The sequence below is a fragment of the Lutra lutra genome, chromosome 6 (assembly GCF_902655055.1).
Source record: "Lutra lutra chromosome 6, mLutLut1.2, whole genome shotgun sequence".
Classification (NCBI taxonomy): domain Eukaryota; kingdom Metazoa; phylum Chordata; class Mammalia; order Carnivora; family Mustelidae; genus Lutra; species Lutra lutra.
Genome location: NC_062283.1, coordinates 50,166,261 through 50,182,985, shown reverse-complemented (window position 1 = coordinate 50,182,985; position 16,725 = coordinate 50,166,261). Strand labels below are relative to the sequence as shown.

Here is a 16,725-nt window from a genome sequence, read left to right as displayed (position 1 = left end):
GTTTGGCCTCTATTTCCTAAAGTCCACTTTGCGATGAAGGAAATGTGCCCATGATACATTACTTAGAATACACAAAAAATATCACTTGATACTTTCTCATGTCCAAAGAATTCAGTTATCTTATCCCTGAAATCAGAGCATCTTGGAGCCAATCTGCCTGTAAGTAATGCACTATTTTCAATGTACTAAAAACAAATCTAACCCATTAATGGTATTTTTATATCAAAATTTTTAACCTTTCCATACAGTGGTATAGATATTTAATATACAGTTATCAAAATATCAGAAGAATGTTACGTTTTCTATTGTATCAAGAAGTGATTTGTTTGTTCCTAAAGATTCATGAAGAAAAAGCACCTATACGTTTGTAGTACTGTTCTTATTAGCTACAAAAATTACAACTGTTATTATAGTGATTATTAATAAAAGCCCAAAGGAAGCAGTTACAGGTTTAGACAGTGAAGTCAGCCATCTCATTATCCAGGGGCTGATGGACTCCAAGCCTGATATTTAAACTGTGGAATCTTAGTATCTCCATTTTATACGGGGCAAATAATAAAATCTACCTCAGAGAGTTGGTACATTTTATCAATGAACTCACAAGTGCTTAGCTCAGTGCTGGCACTTTAGTGAACAAATTTTCATGACTGTCTTTTCACAGCTCCTCCCTGACCTTTGAAAGTTGTGAAATAGATGAAGTCAATTTTCCCCCCATCTCAAAATGTGTCCTCCTCCTCAGTTTTAAGGATTTTTTTTTTTTTTTTTTTTTTGGTGGTTGGGGGTGGGGGGAGGGGCGGGGTCTTTCTACCTTGCATCTCTCTACCCTTGCTTCCAAAACATCCCCTTGCACCCAAGAGGACTCCAGCAATCTAAGTCTTCCCACTAGGCGGCATCATATTGGCATTGCCCTCATCCACTACCTTTGTTTGTTCCCATTTGGCTAACTTTGACTACAATGATTTTTGCTTTTTAAACATTCACATGTATTCCATCACAATTCTTTCAGGAAAATATAACCAAAAGTTTCAAATGTACTTTCAGTTGAACCCCACGATGTTTTTCAATCCTTTTTTAAAATTCCACACTAACTGACAGATCATTATGAATGATGTAAAAAGATTACGCTGTGGTAAGAGAATGCTAAAGAGAAGTAACTCACAACCACAGCTGCCAAACCTAAACAAACCAATATATAAGTACTTGCAATAAACCCATAATAAGGAAATCACCAGCTTTACTATTCCCTTTAATACTTTAACACAGTTTTACTACTCCCTTTAATCTTCAAGGGGGAAAAAAGTAATCTGAGTAACACTGGATGAATTTCTTCTTCCCTAGGCTACAGATGAGGACCCACATGGGACTGGACCCCAAAGTACACAAAGGTAAGTAATTTCAATAGAAAATACTTTGGTAAATATTTCTGTGCTACTTATGTTTATACACAATAGAAAATGTCACCAGTTTGACATAATAAGTTACAGAGAGAGATCAGGAATGGCATCAAAAGGAAAAGCTACCTGCGTGCGAGCCCTTATAAAGTTGCTTCAAGTTACTGGCATTTCTCTTCAGCATCTAAAAGCATTTCAACATTTTTTAAAGGCCAAAAAGATACTCTATAAACAATTTTTCTGTTGTAAAAGTATCTTTTTCAGGACAAAACAAAAAAAGACAAATGTTTAGCAAATTAAAATAACATACCTGAAAACCCAAAAGAGGAGGGGAGGACAAAATTTCAACCACGGATGGTCTCTGCACTACCACATCATGGGAAAGTCATGGACTCACCGAGAACCCAGGAATCCAGAAAATAACCTGTCCCTCTACATTAACAAGTGAGATCATGCACAAGAAATATATTAGGGAGTTAAAAAAATCTTTTTTTAATAGAGAGAGACACACCTGGAGAGGGAACACAAGCAGGGGGAGTGGGAGAAAGAGAAGCAGGCTTCCCGTGGAGCAGAGAGCTTGATGGGGGGGCTCTATCCCAAGATCCTGGTATTGTGACCTAAACCTAAGGCAGATGCTTAACAACTGAGCCACCTAGGCTCCCCATCAAGGTCAATAATTTTAACCATGTCTGCAAAGTCCCTTTACATTGTGAGGTAAATAGTTGATGTTCTGGGAACTAGGATGTGGATCTCTTACAGGGCAAGAGAGGAATCATTATTTTGCCTACCACAGAAATATTACCTAATATCCAAGGACCAGATAGTTTCTTTGTTATTTAAACATCTCTAGGGCATTAAAGATGGAGATGATTTAAATTCACATTATGAGGCCATGATACCCTAATAACAAATTCAGTCAACAATAATACCTAAAATGAAATCTACAAACTAATCTGTCAACACAAATGCAAACGGCTTTACCATAATGTTAGTAAATCAAATATTGCTGTGCATTAGAACAGTAGAGCATGATTAAGAGGACTTGCTTCAGGGTGCAATAAGTGTTCAATGTTAAGAAATATACCCATATAATATGTCTACACAAGTTATTAACAGTTTAGAGGAGGAACTATACAAAGTCTTCTCAAAAAATACTAAAAATGCATTTTGCAGAATTTATCAGGCGTTATTAAAAACTCATACGATTCTAAGTCTAGAACCTTGTAAACCTGAATCTGAAACCATCAGAAACCAACTGTAAACATAGTTGGTGAAACACTAGACATTTTTGCTTAAAATCAGGAATAAAGCATAAGCTGGATTCTGAAGCAGTAATTTCACTTAGAGGAAAACATCCTTCCCTCCAAATATTGCATAATACATGGAAATATATGTAACATCAACAGGGGAAGTTAGATGAAATATATCCATGCTATAAATAAAATGAAATGAGATAGAGGTTATATTCTTTCTTATAACCAGATATGATAAAACATCTGTAATACTGTAAAGTTAAATAAAATTTCAATGGACAAGACTTTTTACTTTAAAAATGTGTATGTGTTCTGTTCATGTATTTGTATATTCAAGAATATGCTTGGAAAGAATCTTATTAAATGAATAATTATTATCTCTAGGGATGGGATTGGGATTCAGGTAAATGAAGGCAGATTTTGAAATTTACAGCACAACTTCTACTTTTGTCTATTTGAGCGAAGTTAAATAAAATGTATAATAAATGAATACATGAAGTAATATAATAAAATATAATTAAAATGTACATAAATAATACATTAAAAACTCGGCCCATGTAGTTTTAGATTTCAAAACTTTCTCAGAAAAAAAATCTTAAGATTTTTCTCCCCACATTTTAGTCATTCAAGAAACTACTGCTAAGTACCTGTCTTTCAAAATAAAAAAAGTAAAGATATTAATGGTTGTGGCTATTATTTCACTAAAAAAATAAAACAACCCTAAGGGGCGTGTGGATGGCTCAGCTCATTAAGCATCTGACTCTTGATTTTGACTGAGGTCACGATCTCAAGGTTGTGAGATCAAGCCCCACATTGGGCTCCCAGCTCCGCAGGGAGTCTGCTTGAGAGTCTCTCTCCATCTCTCCCTCTGTCCCTCCCCTCATTCTCTCTCTAAAATAAATAACGAAATCTTAAACACACACACACACACACACACAACTAAATCAAGAAAGAAATATACTGCAACCTCACGGCTGTGACCTCAGAGGGTTTTGCTTAGTTTTCATGCCTTGGTAGGTTATTCTCACAGATAATTTTTTACACATTGCTAAGGATATACTGTTAGACAAAGGCATCAGTCTTTCCATCTAGAGAAGAACAATACTGTGTTTAAGAACCAATTTCTTTGATAAAACAGCCAGGAATTTGTCATTTGACAAGATTTGCCATACCATTTCCCTGTAGCAGAAGAAAAAGAATAATTTTATTTCTAAAATAAAAATGGTAATAGATCAGATCTAAAAATTGATTTAAAAAAATACCAAAATATTTTCAAAGTATATTTCTAGGAAAATTAATAACCTAAAAAATTCAATGAAAATGTAACAAAACAAATAAATTTCAGTGACCAAATTCCTATCTTTGTGAGGATTTATCAATCTTCATATAAACAACTTAGTTTTGTTCAACTGTAGATGCACCTTTGTTTTCCACAATAGGTTTGCTTCCAAATGTTGTCAAAAAATAATACAGTATTTCAAATACACCAAGAACATTGCCTCTATTTGGAAATATAATTTCTTATCATTCATGGCAATATTGAAGTTCATTTAGACAGAGAAAGATACTAAAGCACATACAGTCTTAAAGAATAAGGTAGCTAATAAGATGATAATTCTATTTTCATTTACCAATGTCACTAAAATTAATTGTTCTCAAATAGGTAACTTTATCTTTCTCCTACCTTCATATTCCTCTATTTTGATCAACCTGTATCACAGTCTCTATGTCACTGGTTATCAAATTTTATATCAGACACATATAAGGGCAGCCATTAAAAATACAGTTTCCTGGGCTTCAGGCCCTAATTCTGATACATTAGGACTGGGATGGACCAGGAAACTGAATTTTTATAACCATCTCTGGTGATTCTGGTAAAGGTACTCCGGATCAGAGTTGGAGAAACACTGTTCTATATATAGTAAACCAACCAAGCAAGCAACTAACTCTTGAACATTATTTGCATTGGGGTGTTAAGCTAGAAAAGTCATCAAGAAGTTTTTATGATTATCTACCAATTAAATTTTCATATAATCCATTTTAAGTCTCTTTACTCAAAAACAACTATAGATTATTTCCCCACCAATTTTTTTTAAGATTTTATTTATTTATTTGACAGACAGAGATCACAAGTAGGCTGAGAGGCAGACAGAGAGAGAGAGGTGGAAGCAGGCTCCCCACTGAGCAGAGAGCCGATGCGGGGCTCGATCCCAGGACCCTGGGATCATGACCTGAGCCGAAGGCAGAGGCTTTAACCCACTGAGCCACCCAGGCGTCCCTCCCCACCAATTTTTAACCCTTCACCAAAAGTCTTAATACTCAGCTTCTCATGATTAACTTCACTTTGATGGCATTTAAGAATTTCGACCTACCATAGGTTTTTTATATAAACCTTTGTACAATATGTTTTTTGAGTAAATGTTCTATTTTTTCTAACTGCAGAGAAACTATTCTATCTAAAACCACCTGGTACAATATCGTATGTTCTAGGATTGCTTGGCAAATATAGCACCTGATTCCACATCTCAGTAAGAATCTGCAACAATCCTAAAGCTCTCTCATGGTAGTTTCTCCGTTTGTCTCATTAGTAATTCCATTCTTAAAATACATTGGTCATAAGTTCTTCATACTTTACCTAAATCCATCAAGTAAGTGCACTTTTTTTATGCAGACATCATAAAATTCCTTTGCCCTTATTTTAGTATTAGTTCATCAAATCACTATACTTCACTTGCAAGAAAGAGATCTTCATTGAAAATACCTAGGCCCTATGTTCTAAAAAAATTATTAAAAGAAAGTTATATGCCAATCTCACTTGATCATTTCCAGTAGATTAAATTCATTGTGAACCATTAGAGTCGTACATGACTTTTAGAACATTCTCAATACTAGTCTACTCATGATTAATAAACTCTTTTGTTAAAAGAGTTAACCTCAACCTACAACTTCAGAAGTGTGAATCTATGCTGAAAGAGTTTCAAAGCCACAATCTTTTAAAGAAACCAAAGTTAAAACAGCAAAGCAGCTATGACTTAAAGTATATCTGTTTCAAATAACAGTTCAGTATTCAAAATTACAAAAGTCATTTTTACAAACCATCTGACACTATTGACAATTACCTATTAGGTATTTACCTGATTATCAAAAATAAAAATGCATATTGGTATAAACAAATATTTTCAAGTGCTCTTTCTCAGATATTACCCATCTGTATGTACCCATCTGTAACAAACCCTAACATACGGAGAACATAAATGATTTTCTGATGTTCTCAGAGGCATAAAACATTTGTCTAGTGTTCAATGTGGTAACCACACTCAAGCATCTTGGAAATATTTTTTAAAGACAACAAAAAAAAAGCTCATCAGAATGAAAAAATCTTGTTATCAAAGTGTGCACTCCAGATCACATAAAAAATATATTAGTTTCCACACTTATGAAAATAGAATGAATGAAAAACATTCTCATTTCATATGCTAAAATAGCATTTTTATGGATCATGAACCCAGTATTAAAATAAATATGCCTTGTCTTGAATAACACTGTTAATTCCATATTTTCATGCTCTGAAAATGGAGAATGTATTTGGACTAATTCAAAATGATCATATGATACCTTACAACAAAGATAAAAAGTACACAAAACAACCCCAGCCTCTGTATGACTAAAGAACATAATGTGAAAGTCAAAGTCTTGAAATCTTTGAAATCTAAATATCCTGTATAGATGGTGATGCAAGTTTCCTCTCACCCCTTCTCTTCAAAACTGAGGTGGATGTAATCAATCTGTATGTCAATGAGAATACTGAGCCTCTATAAGCAACACGAGATTCTCTTTACCCACAGGTTGTGCTACCCATTCTGAGAACTAATCATGCAGCATTTCATAGTTCAATTACATTCATTGCTCTTGTCATTTCAGAGTTCAATAAAGCCTTTTTTGAATTATAAGGAATGAATAAATGAGAAAAATGGAAATAAGTACATTTTGATGCTTATCAATAACTTTACAATGAACATATTTAAGAGATTTCTTCAGAACAATAAGAAAAATGATCAGTACCATAGACACAGAGCCTCTAAATTTAAAATCTACAATGTGATAAAGGTGTTTGATGGTGGTCTTGTTTACTATGCCAGCGAAATCATTTGTAAGGAAAGAATTAAACAGATGCTTTGTTAAATCTGGTGGGATTTTATTAACTAACTTATACAGATAATGGGCCGACATTTGCTTTTCATGTGTAAAGAAAAAGATACAATAGTTTCATAGTCATTACAAAACCAAAGCCCTATTTGGGGAAACCAAAGTGTTGCACGTATTGCTTATAAATTCAGTCACTCCTGCAGACAAATCAGATGTGTACATGATTTAATTTAGATAAAACCTATTTCAAAATGTATTCTAAGGATTACTCTCAATCAGGTTTTAAAACATAACCTTAGAATTTAAATAATAAATACAAGTGTTTCAAACATTCTAAGTTGTTTGATGTGAGTTGCTTTCACACTGAGAAATGCCATGGGAAATTCTTAGGAGACATCAGGTTAAGGTTGTTTCACTCAACACATACCAAGGATGTGCCACTTTTCATGCCTAAAAGAGGAGTGGGGGAAAAAAAAATGTTACAAATCTGTACAGAAGACCTGTAAAAAAAGCTTGCCGTTCAATTGCAAATCAAATAGGAACAATAATAGAATTCAGGTTTTTCCCCTCTTAACCTTTCTTCTTGATATAAATAAAAAATATAATCAAGTAGGTAAATAAAGATCTCACCACATTATGAAGATAATGAAGCGAAACCACCATAGCCTTTCAACATGAAATTTTCCCAAGAATTTTATGGATGCCTTTGGCTTTATAAGCATAAAAATGACACGTCAAACAATCAGCCCAGAGAGAAGTTGATGAAACAAAAGACCTACTTGTCTCTTAAGAACATGATGACTTGGACCAGTTCACCAGCTAACATTACACCATAGACACAAGCACGACATGTGGTTTAGCAAGAATTCGAAAGACTTGAGGAAAGGAAACTAAAACCTCCCTGAGCCAATGTCCTCAAATATAGTACAGTGACCCCCACATCTTCACCCCTATAAAAATGATACAATAAACACATGCTCACCTCCATAGGTCCAGGAAATGTATCATCCTTTCTCTCATCCTCATGGAGCTCCAGGAATCTTGGCTCAAGTAATGGAATCCAGGCGCTGCCTACCCATCTTTGCCCTGAGCCACCTGGGGCTGGTCAATCAGGAGAGAACTAGCGAGCAAATGGCTCAGACTGAGCAAAAGTGTAACACTAGATACAGCAGGTCATCAGGATTGAGCACCAGGACAAGAACAGCTATGACAAAGAAGCAGTGGAAACATGGATACTACAGATAGTTTGGCCAGCAACAACTGGTTATGGCGAAGTACTGGGTCAACATAATTTGATCTACAAATTCATTTGGTCAAATATGAATGTTCCAGTTTTCGTTTTTCAACTGCTGGTGAATTCTGGTGTGCAGCTGCCCTGTCACCCCACTTGCCTCAACTGCCCAAGATAAAAGCAAAGTTATTGGTGAGAAGTTCAGAAAACACACTTCCAACAACTGAGGATTCCTTGAAGCAATCAGACTATTCTTTATTCCTTGATACAAAACCGAAAATGTAGTCTGACAAGCTTAAGATCTTTTTATTAAAAAAAGGACCACTGTAAAACACTCCAAATCCACCCCTTTGTTTGTTTGTTTTATAATGGATTACAAAACAATGGTATGCTTAGGGGAGAAAATAAAGTACTGATAAGCAAAAATGGAACATAACAGACATCAAAAACCACCCTGGAGAAAAAATAAGCAGTGATCCAAAACAGGATTAAACCATATGTTTACCATGTAGATTATTTATTATACATACACATTTATAAAGTATCTCATTTTAAACTATGCTTAGGTATGTATACATTTTGTACAGTTTATATACATAATACATTTAGTATCAGACATTAAATCTGTTCCAACTTTGCAAGACAATGAAGACTACAGAGAAGACATATGGGCTAAAAGTTACTAAATGGAATGATGCAAAAATGCAGAAAAATAAGAAGTGGATGAAGTAAGTTTTTAAAAACACTGGAGAGGTTAACAAAAGTTATGAATCAGAAAATAAGGGTGGCTGAAGAGCCTTGCTTTTAACCAAATTGTCATTTAAACTTGCTGACTTGCTTTAATCCCAAATATGTTTAATCACTACAGGTGCTGGCTAGTGTTTGCGAGGTATCAGTATGTGCTTCCATGGCCTTTTTACATGGGTCCATTGCTAAATAAAATAGCACTAGATTAAAGCCTCAGTGTACTAGTTTCCTGTGACAGTTGTTAAAAAAAAAAAATTTTTTTTTCACCACAAACCTGGTTGTTTAAAACAATGCCATTTTATTTTCTCATGGTTCTGGAAGTTAGAAGTCTGAAGTCTGGGTCTTAATAGCACTGCACTCCCCACAGAAGCTCTAGGGGAGAATCCATTCCCTGTCTCCCATCTTGGAGCTGCCAGCATTCCCTGACTTGGGGCTGTGTTGCTCCAGTAGCAGCCACCATGTTCTCAGGGATGCCTCTGAGACACTTCAGTTGGGCTCTTAGGGCCTTTCAACTGGGATCAGCCCCGCTCCTCAGATAACCCAGAATAATTTCCTCATCACAATATCATAATCACATCTGCAAAGACCCTTTATTCATATGAGATAACATTTACAGGTTGCAGGCATTAGGGTCTGATGATCTGGCGTGGGGGGGGGGTGTAGTATTTTTCAACCTACTACCCACAGTATTTGCAAAATTCTAAAATGTCCTTGAATCTGACCCACAATTTCTTATTAGAATTTCATTAGCGGTGTCTATCCTTTGCTCATTACCCAAAGCACAGGCCACTTATTTAAATGCTTCTGTTATTATCTCAATAGGTTCCATTTGAAAATACCTTAGGATCACCTCCCCAGGCCAAACTAATGCTTCTTGCTCTCTTTCCTGTTTATTGCCTGGTCTTCTGTGTCATCGTCCATGCAGTAGGACTTCGAAAATCAACCTTTTTCATCCTAAGTGCCACATCCAAACCATCCTTGAGCTCTGCTGGTCCTGCTTCAGTTCATTTCAGATCAGTCCCACTCACCCTGCCCCGTCTCCCATCGGTCCCGTCCTGGTTGTAACTGCAGGGGACAGAACTCAGCTAGAAGGCTGCCAGGCTCTGTCCTCTACCTTGGCTCACCTCTATCCATTCTCTATTCTGCTGTCAGAGTGATCTTTCTCCAACTTTCTGAATCTGATCAACTCACTCATCTACTTGCAACCTTTGAAAAGGTCCCACTATTCTTGGATATAAGTTCGAGCGGCACAGACCGGCTGCTATCTACACCCACAACTTCATTGCATATTTCTACCCCATTCCTTTCATGTCTCTTAAGCAGCCTGAATTCGAGTCAGCTTTTTCTAAAATATCATGACTTTGTTTTTACTTCTACATTTGGGAACATACTCCAGGTTCCTGCCTTGCCAGGCCAGACAACCAGCCAACTCCGATTTATCTTCCAGAATCTGGCCAAGAGAGTACCTTGTTTAGGAAAGTATCTCTATACACTTTAAACAAGTGAACCGTACAGTGTACTATAGCTCAATAAGGCTATTACTAAAAAGAAAAGAAGAACGAATCGGGCTCAGTGATGGTCCCGAGTGCATTTAGTGTTATACACATCTTCTCCAAGACCCCCTGTGCCTACCTAACATTTCTACTATGTTGTCATCTCCTGGCTCGTGTGACTGCTTCAGGGCACGGCCGTGACAAATTAACCTCCACATTCTCCTGGAGTAGGATCGTGTCTGGCAGAATGTGGACACTCTGTAAATGTTTGCTGAGTTAGTGACAAGATTATATAATCCTTCAACAGAGCATTACAGGCTTGAAACCAATCATAGTAAGTCCAGCACGTGTTAGAAAGGAGTCTACAGTCACCTGGATGGAAGTTAGTTATATATAATTCGCCACTTCGAAAATAAATCACCTTTGGGGCTAAATTCCTACTAGAAATGACCAATACTAAAATTCAAAGTATAGCCATTAGAATGTAATCGTACTTTAGACAATATAACCCTTTCCCAAAGAAATACAGTCTTTGTCCTCAATTTGCGTTCCAGGCATTAGTGTTCATATTTACCAATCTGCTTACAGGGATGAGTCATCAACCAGCTGCTATAAGCTGTGTTTAATTATCTTTAAAGCATTTTTCTAAGAGCTTCTGTCCTTTCAACTTAAGCTCCATTAATTTTCTTGGCTGCCACATTATGGAACAAACAAAGTGAACATGTCCTTTTTCGTGGGGCCAAATCATTCATTATAAATACTTATATGCAGTATCCACACTATAATGGAAGAGTAGTCATTTCTTTGCATCACCAAATACAAAAACTTTCATTTTTTTCCTGTTTCCAAAGCTTTATCTACACATGGTAAAGACCAATCCTCACAGGATATTACTTTTAATAACCAAGTTTTCATTAATGGCCAAAAGAAGAGAATCATTCGCAATTCCGTTCTTCACTATAAAAGAATACAGACCATAAGAATTCTATCCAGATAATGTGGGCCAATTTTAGATGCTCAATCTATTAACTGCTTTCCTAAGAGAGTATGTCTTCTGACATAGGAAACTTGGCCTCCTCTCCAGCGGCTGGCAGGAAAGAGAGACAGAGAGACAGAAAAGGGCAAGGGACCATTCTTGCCTTCCTTGATCGGGTGGGATGGAGTAGGAAAGAGTCTGAAGAGTTTCTCTTGGTAACTCCCACTTTTCTACCTGACTGGTTTAGAAGAGATTATATTCTAAATACCCCCACTATCCCACTACAATTTGGTGCCCCAGAACCTTGCTTGCCTTTTTTAGAACTCTGTGATTAGCTTTTGCCTCTTTATCCTTTCACTGTCTCTCTCCACTGCGAGGGTGTAAGCCTCCATGTCCAGTCCCTCTCACTAAACTCAATGCCTTACGCATTCTGGGAATGCGGTGAATGTTGGAAGGGAGCAGAGAGAGTAAAGTCTGAAATCAGGAGGGCCTGAGATGGAAATTTATACTAGTGAGAAAGTTCTAGACAGAGGTCAATCTTGAGTAAAGTGGGGGCAGGCAGGGTAGAAGAAAACACAAATCAGCCTCTGCTTCTGGCTGCCGTGAGGAACAGGCAGCCTTGGGAGAGAAACACGGCCCCTTGAGCGCTCCTAATTCCCTACTTATTCTATTTGGTTTCATTAACAGGACAGCAACAGTCTTATTTTTCAAGTAAATATATGCTGCTCCTGTCACATTATGGTTCATGTAGACTTGCTGGTCAGTCGGCCTTTTCTAACATTGTTTCTGTGGGAAAATGAGCTACAAATTCCAAATAACTGACTCACCAAGATTTATAATATAACCAGTTCAAATTATAACCTGGTTTTCATTTTAGCTGTCCCCTATTTCCCTCTTCTCTTTCTTTTCATGTTTCTCATTCTCTCAGCTGTCTTCCCTCCCCCGCCCCCCCCACGCTCATGTACCTGCACGCCCATGTGCTTACGTGCACACACCTTATATTCTCTCGAAATAAGAACATAAACAAACATACCCGGTCTCATATCCAGTTACCAGGTCTCGGAATTCTTCCTTAATCGTGAAAATTATGAGTCAGATATATGGAGCTCACACTCCAGTCCAATTCACATGCTCGTTGAGGCCTCATCAAATAGCCAGCTGGTTAGTGTCCTGATTCCAGTCTCTTCTCCTTTCAGTCTATCCTGAATATACCAGTAGCTCCTAACTGCCTCTAAAGCACTATTCCGCATCATGTTAGGTTTTTTTTCTTCTCACATCGCTTCCATGCCAAGTGAAGAGAGTTTCCTCCCCGAATTCAGTTGAGGATTGCTGTATCACAATCCTATCCCACCTTCCCAACTTCACTTTCTATCACTGCAGCCCCAGGACTGCATTTAGATCATTTCTTTATTTCTTAAGCACACACTTAACCATCCTACCTGTGTGTCTTCACTCATGTTCCTTCTCCCTCTGGTCTTCCTTTCTTTCCCCGTCATCCTTTTATGATCAAATCAAGCCCCAGATCCTTCGTAAAAATTTCCCAATCACCCCATGATACAAGGTTCCCTTTCTATATTCTTTCTGTGTTTAGGAGAACTCCATGCATTTGTGCAACATTTTCATAGCTTTTTTCCCATATGTTTCCTAAGACAGCCTCACAACAACACAGTGAAGTGGGTACTTTAAGTATGTACAATTCACAGATAAGGAGAAAGGTTTTCAGAGATGCGAACTGATTTACCTCAGCTTGCAGAGCTAGAATGTGGCAGGAAATTATCTTTAAACCCTGGTCTTCTGATTTCATGTTAAATCCCCCATTTGGCACTTACTATAAACTGCCTTGGGTTGGTAATTATTTGCGTCATTTTTGCGGTCTTCCAAACTAGATTATAAGCTCCATGAAGGCAGTAGCTATGTAGAGAACTTGTCCCGGTGCATTATAATACACAAGATGAGAATTCAATAAATATTTGACTGAATGATTCTATGAGTAGGTCAATCCACTCATTCACCCCACTTAAGAAGCTTCTGTGATTCCGCTCTCTGTCTTTTGTCCAATATTTGGATTCTGAGTGCTCACCTGAACACTCTATGAAAAAATGCAATATATCTTGGCTATTTTCAAACTTCTTAACGTACTCATCCCCAAAACAGGCTGCAAACTCCCCTACATTTAAATTCCCCATAAGTTCCTTTGATGAATAAAATGAGACCAGCAGTTATTTCAATCTTGGCCAATGTTGGCCACAAGTTGTAGGAATAAAAGGTGGGGAAAACGGTAAGTGAAGTTGAGTCATCTGGCACACTTGCTGAAAACACATATATCCAGGATTCAGATCCAGCACTTTTTCAATCATGTTTCCTTACCCCAAGTTATATTGAACATACGACCCCAGGGAGCATATTACCCAACGAGCCATTGGCAAAGTGACGCTTGCTGAAGGCTCAGCAACAGACTAGGCTGTTTGTATTCACCATTTGTTTGTGTGGGCACGAGTACTCATGATTGTAATTCATACTGCAGGTGAATTTTCTGCTAGTGACATTCTCCCTGTTTTATAAAAAAAGGATTAAATATTTCAATATCCTATAATGTTCCGCAAAGAGCTGTTGTAGCATGCAAGTCTGGAAGTCACTGAACAACAACAGGGTACCTGACAGGTGTATTTAAATAGAGGATTTTAGGAGAAGAAAAGAACTTCAGTATTGAGAGCTGCATTCAGAAGGTACTCACAGGCTCTCCCCGTGATCCATCCTGCCCTGGAGCACCTGGAGGTCCTGCTTCTCCCTTTTGATGATTAAAAAAAAATAAATAAATAAAACAGAAAATTACAATTTCAGGCATGTTTATAAAATAGTGATATATAACACTGAGTATTAAAGTACCTTAGATACAAACATAAACATTACTTCTAGATTATTATTATTAATAATGTTATATGGCGACAGAGAGTAACTATACTTATGAGTACAGCATAACATATAGAATTGTTGAATCACTATGTTGTATACCAGAGATTGTCTACAGCACTTTAACAAAAAAATGTAACACCGTATGTCAACCATACTTCAATAAAAAGTAAATATTCAAAATTTTGTTTGCTATTTTATCATTTACTTAATATTGAAGAAAAATTCTAGTAAGTGTACAGGATTTTTTAGGTATAATTATAGATTCTATTAACAAGTTAGGTAAAAGGCCTAAATAAAAGGAGATATATTATCCTATTTATGGGCAGAAAAACTCATTCATAGTCATAAAGCTATAAAGTCTTCGTAGCATAAAGATGTTAGATGTCTCCAAATTAATCAAAATTTAATGCAATTTCAAAAGAAATCCCAAGAAAATATTTGTTGTAATGTGGAAAAATTATTATAGGATTTAAGTAGAAGAAGAAATTACCAAATGGCCAAGACATTTTAGGAGAAGACCAAAAGGGTGAAATGAATTTGTTCCTGAACACACATCCAGCTATGGGAGTTAAGAGTATATACCACCAACCCAGGGAGAGATAAAAGATCACTGGGACAGAAAACGGAGTCCAAAACTGCCTTTGATAAGTTCAGTATCTGGAAAGGAACCAAAACTGCAACAAATGGTACTTGGACTATTAAATATCATTTAAAAAATTAAAACTGAATAATCACATACATGCACACATAGAGGAAATAATACCAAGGTATGAAAAGTAGAATTTTAAATACTTTTGAAGGAAACAGAAGAAATTATAAGTTGGGGGCAGAGAAGAATTTTTAAAGTAAAATGTAATAAAACAAACCGTAATAAATTTTGATTATCTGACTGCACTAAAAACATAATGGCTTATCAAAAGATATTTCAAAAGTCTAAAGACAGACTACAGAGTAGAATAATAAACTTGCATGTAATAACAAAGGGTTAGCAAATTAGTACCTAGAATGTGAAAGCCTTCTAATACTCAATAAGAGAAATAAAAAAAAACAGATTATATAAAATAGATATGAAATTTAAAAATTCCTTCTGTATTACTGATTTTAACCCTTCCTGACATCAAAAAACTTATTATGAAATTCATGAAGTGACTATATAAATATCTAATCTATTATGGCAGCAGATAATTGAGTTAATTTATAAAATAACTCTGATACTGTACACTCATGAGAGTAGGACATTACATTTATTGCCAAGGTAAATGTGACCACGGTTTATATCAATCATTTCATCTTTACTTTTATTTAACTTTTTACTTTAAAGTTGATCATTCTGTTGGAATGGAGCCACTGGATTGGATCATTCTTCTGGATCTATTTGAACTGATCATTCTAATTTGACCTTGCCTCCCAACAGTTACGTTTTAAAACCAAAATAAAGCTTTCATTAAAAATGGAGTTACTTATAAGTTATTACTTGAAATTATTTGAAACTTTAACTTAGTATCCACCTAGTTAAAATTAACACCTAAAATGTTTATTCTTAGGTGACTATAATAACTAGTGTAGTTTTTAGTTATATGCCTTTAAAATCCTATGCTTAAATGATTTAAGCATCTTATTTTGTATCCACCCTTTCGCATCCTCAAAACATTTCCCAAATTTCCAGTGTATATAATAGTATCTGATACTACTTTACAATAAATATTAGCGGAATTTATTCCTAAAATGTGTAATATTCACAGGTCAGTACAGCTTTAAACTACCAGAGACAGTGTCATAAAGGGCAGGGGTGGGAAGAAGCCTCTTAAAATACACACACAGACACACCCCCTAGGCTTTTTGAAGCCTTCTAGTCATCAGGAGCCATGATTTTGTTTTCTATTCAGCAAAGTGTTGCATCCTAACCATGTTCTCTGCAATGATGCCACACTTTGTTTCATACCAGAGAAAACACTTCATTCTACATGAGAGCAAGAAAGCAAAGCAAAAAGCATTTTTCTTGTAAATACTTCAAATGCCTGGGTTGAAATCGGTCTAAGGGTGAAAGAGTCTCAGAATACACGTACTGATGCACATGCCAACGTGGTTTTCCACAGTTTCATATTCCAATGAATTTCCCAAAATTGTAGAAAAGGAATCACAGAAGGAAGAACCAATAAAACCTGGCTAACATAATCAACACTTGGAAAAAAAAATTCAACCGTATCACATTATGGAAACACAGATTCTCTCACTTTCATGAATTCTTGCATTTCATAAGGACAGTGAAATACCAACTCAAGCCAAATAGTTCATCTGGTCCAATTTTATTTACAAACACTTGCTGACAAGTTGACAGCGGACAACAGAGGGAGCAAAGCACAATGTTTTCCTGTAAGTTAACCAAATTGGGAGGTGCTGCTGGCCCAACGGTTCTACAGAAAAGCTTATGAAAACACCAAAGAGAAACAAAGATATATGTAGGATTCACTAAGTCTAAAAGCTCTAGGTCAAAAAGTCTGAAAAATTAAAGGGATGTGTCAGGACCTAACACAACAGGGAAATACTGCAATGACTATACCTAAACTTAACATTC

General features: G+C 36.3%; 1 protein-coding gene across 4 annotated transcripts in view; it reads right to left on the bottom strand.

The window, feature by feature from the left end:
- The window catches only part of COL21A1 (collagen type XXI alpha 1 chain), a 203,497-nt gene that overhangs the window by 28,512 nt on the left and 158,260 nt on the right, over positions 1-16,725 (bottom strand). For all 4 annotated transcript variants that reach the window (XM_047734032.1, XM_047734033.1, XM_047734035.1 and 1 more), the window contains one exon: positions 13,972-14,025. In XM_047734032.1, the coding sequence (XP_047589988.1) occupies positions 13,972-14,025 (54 nt within the window). The remainder of the gene's footprint in view (positions 1-13,971; positions 14,026-16,725) is intronic.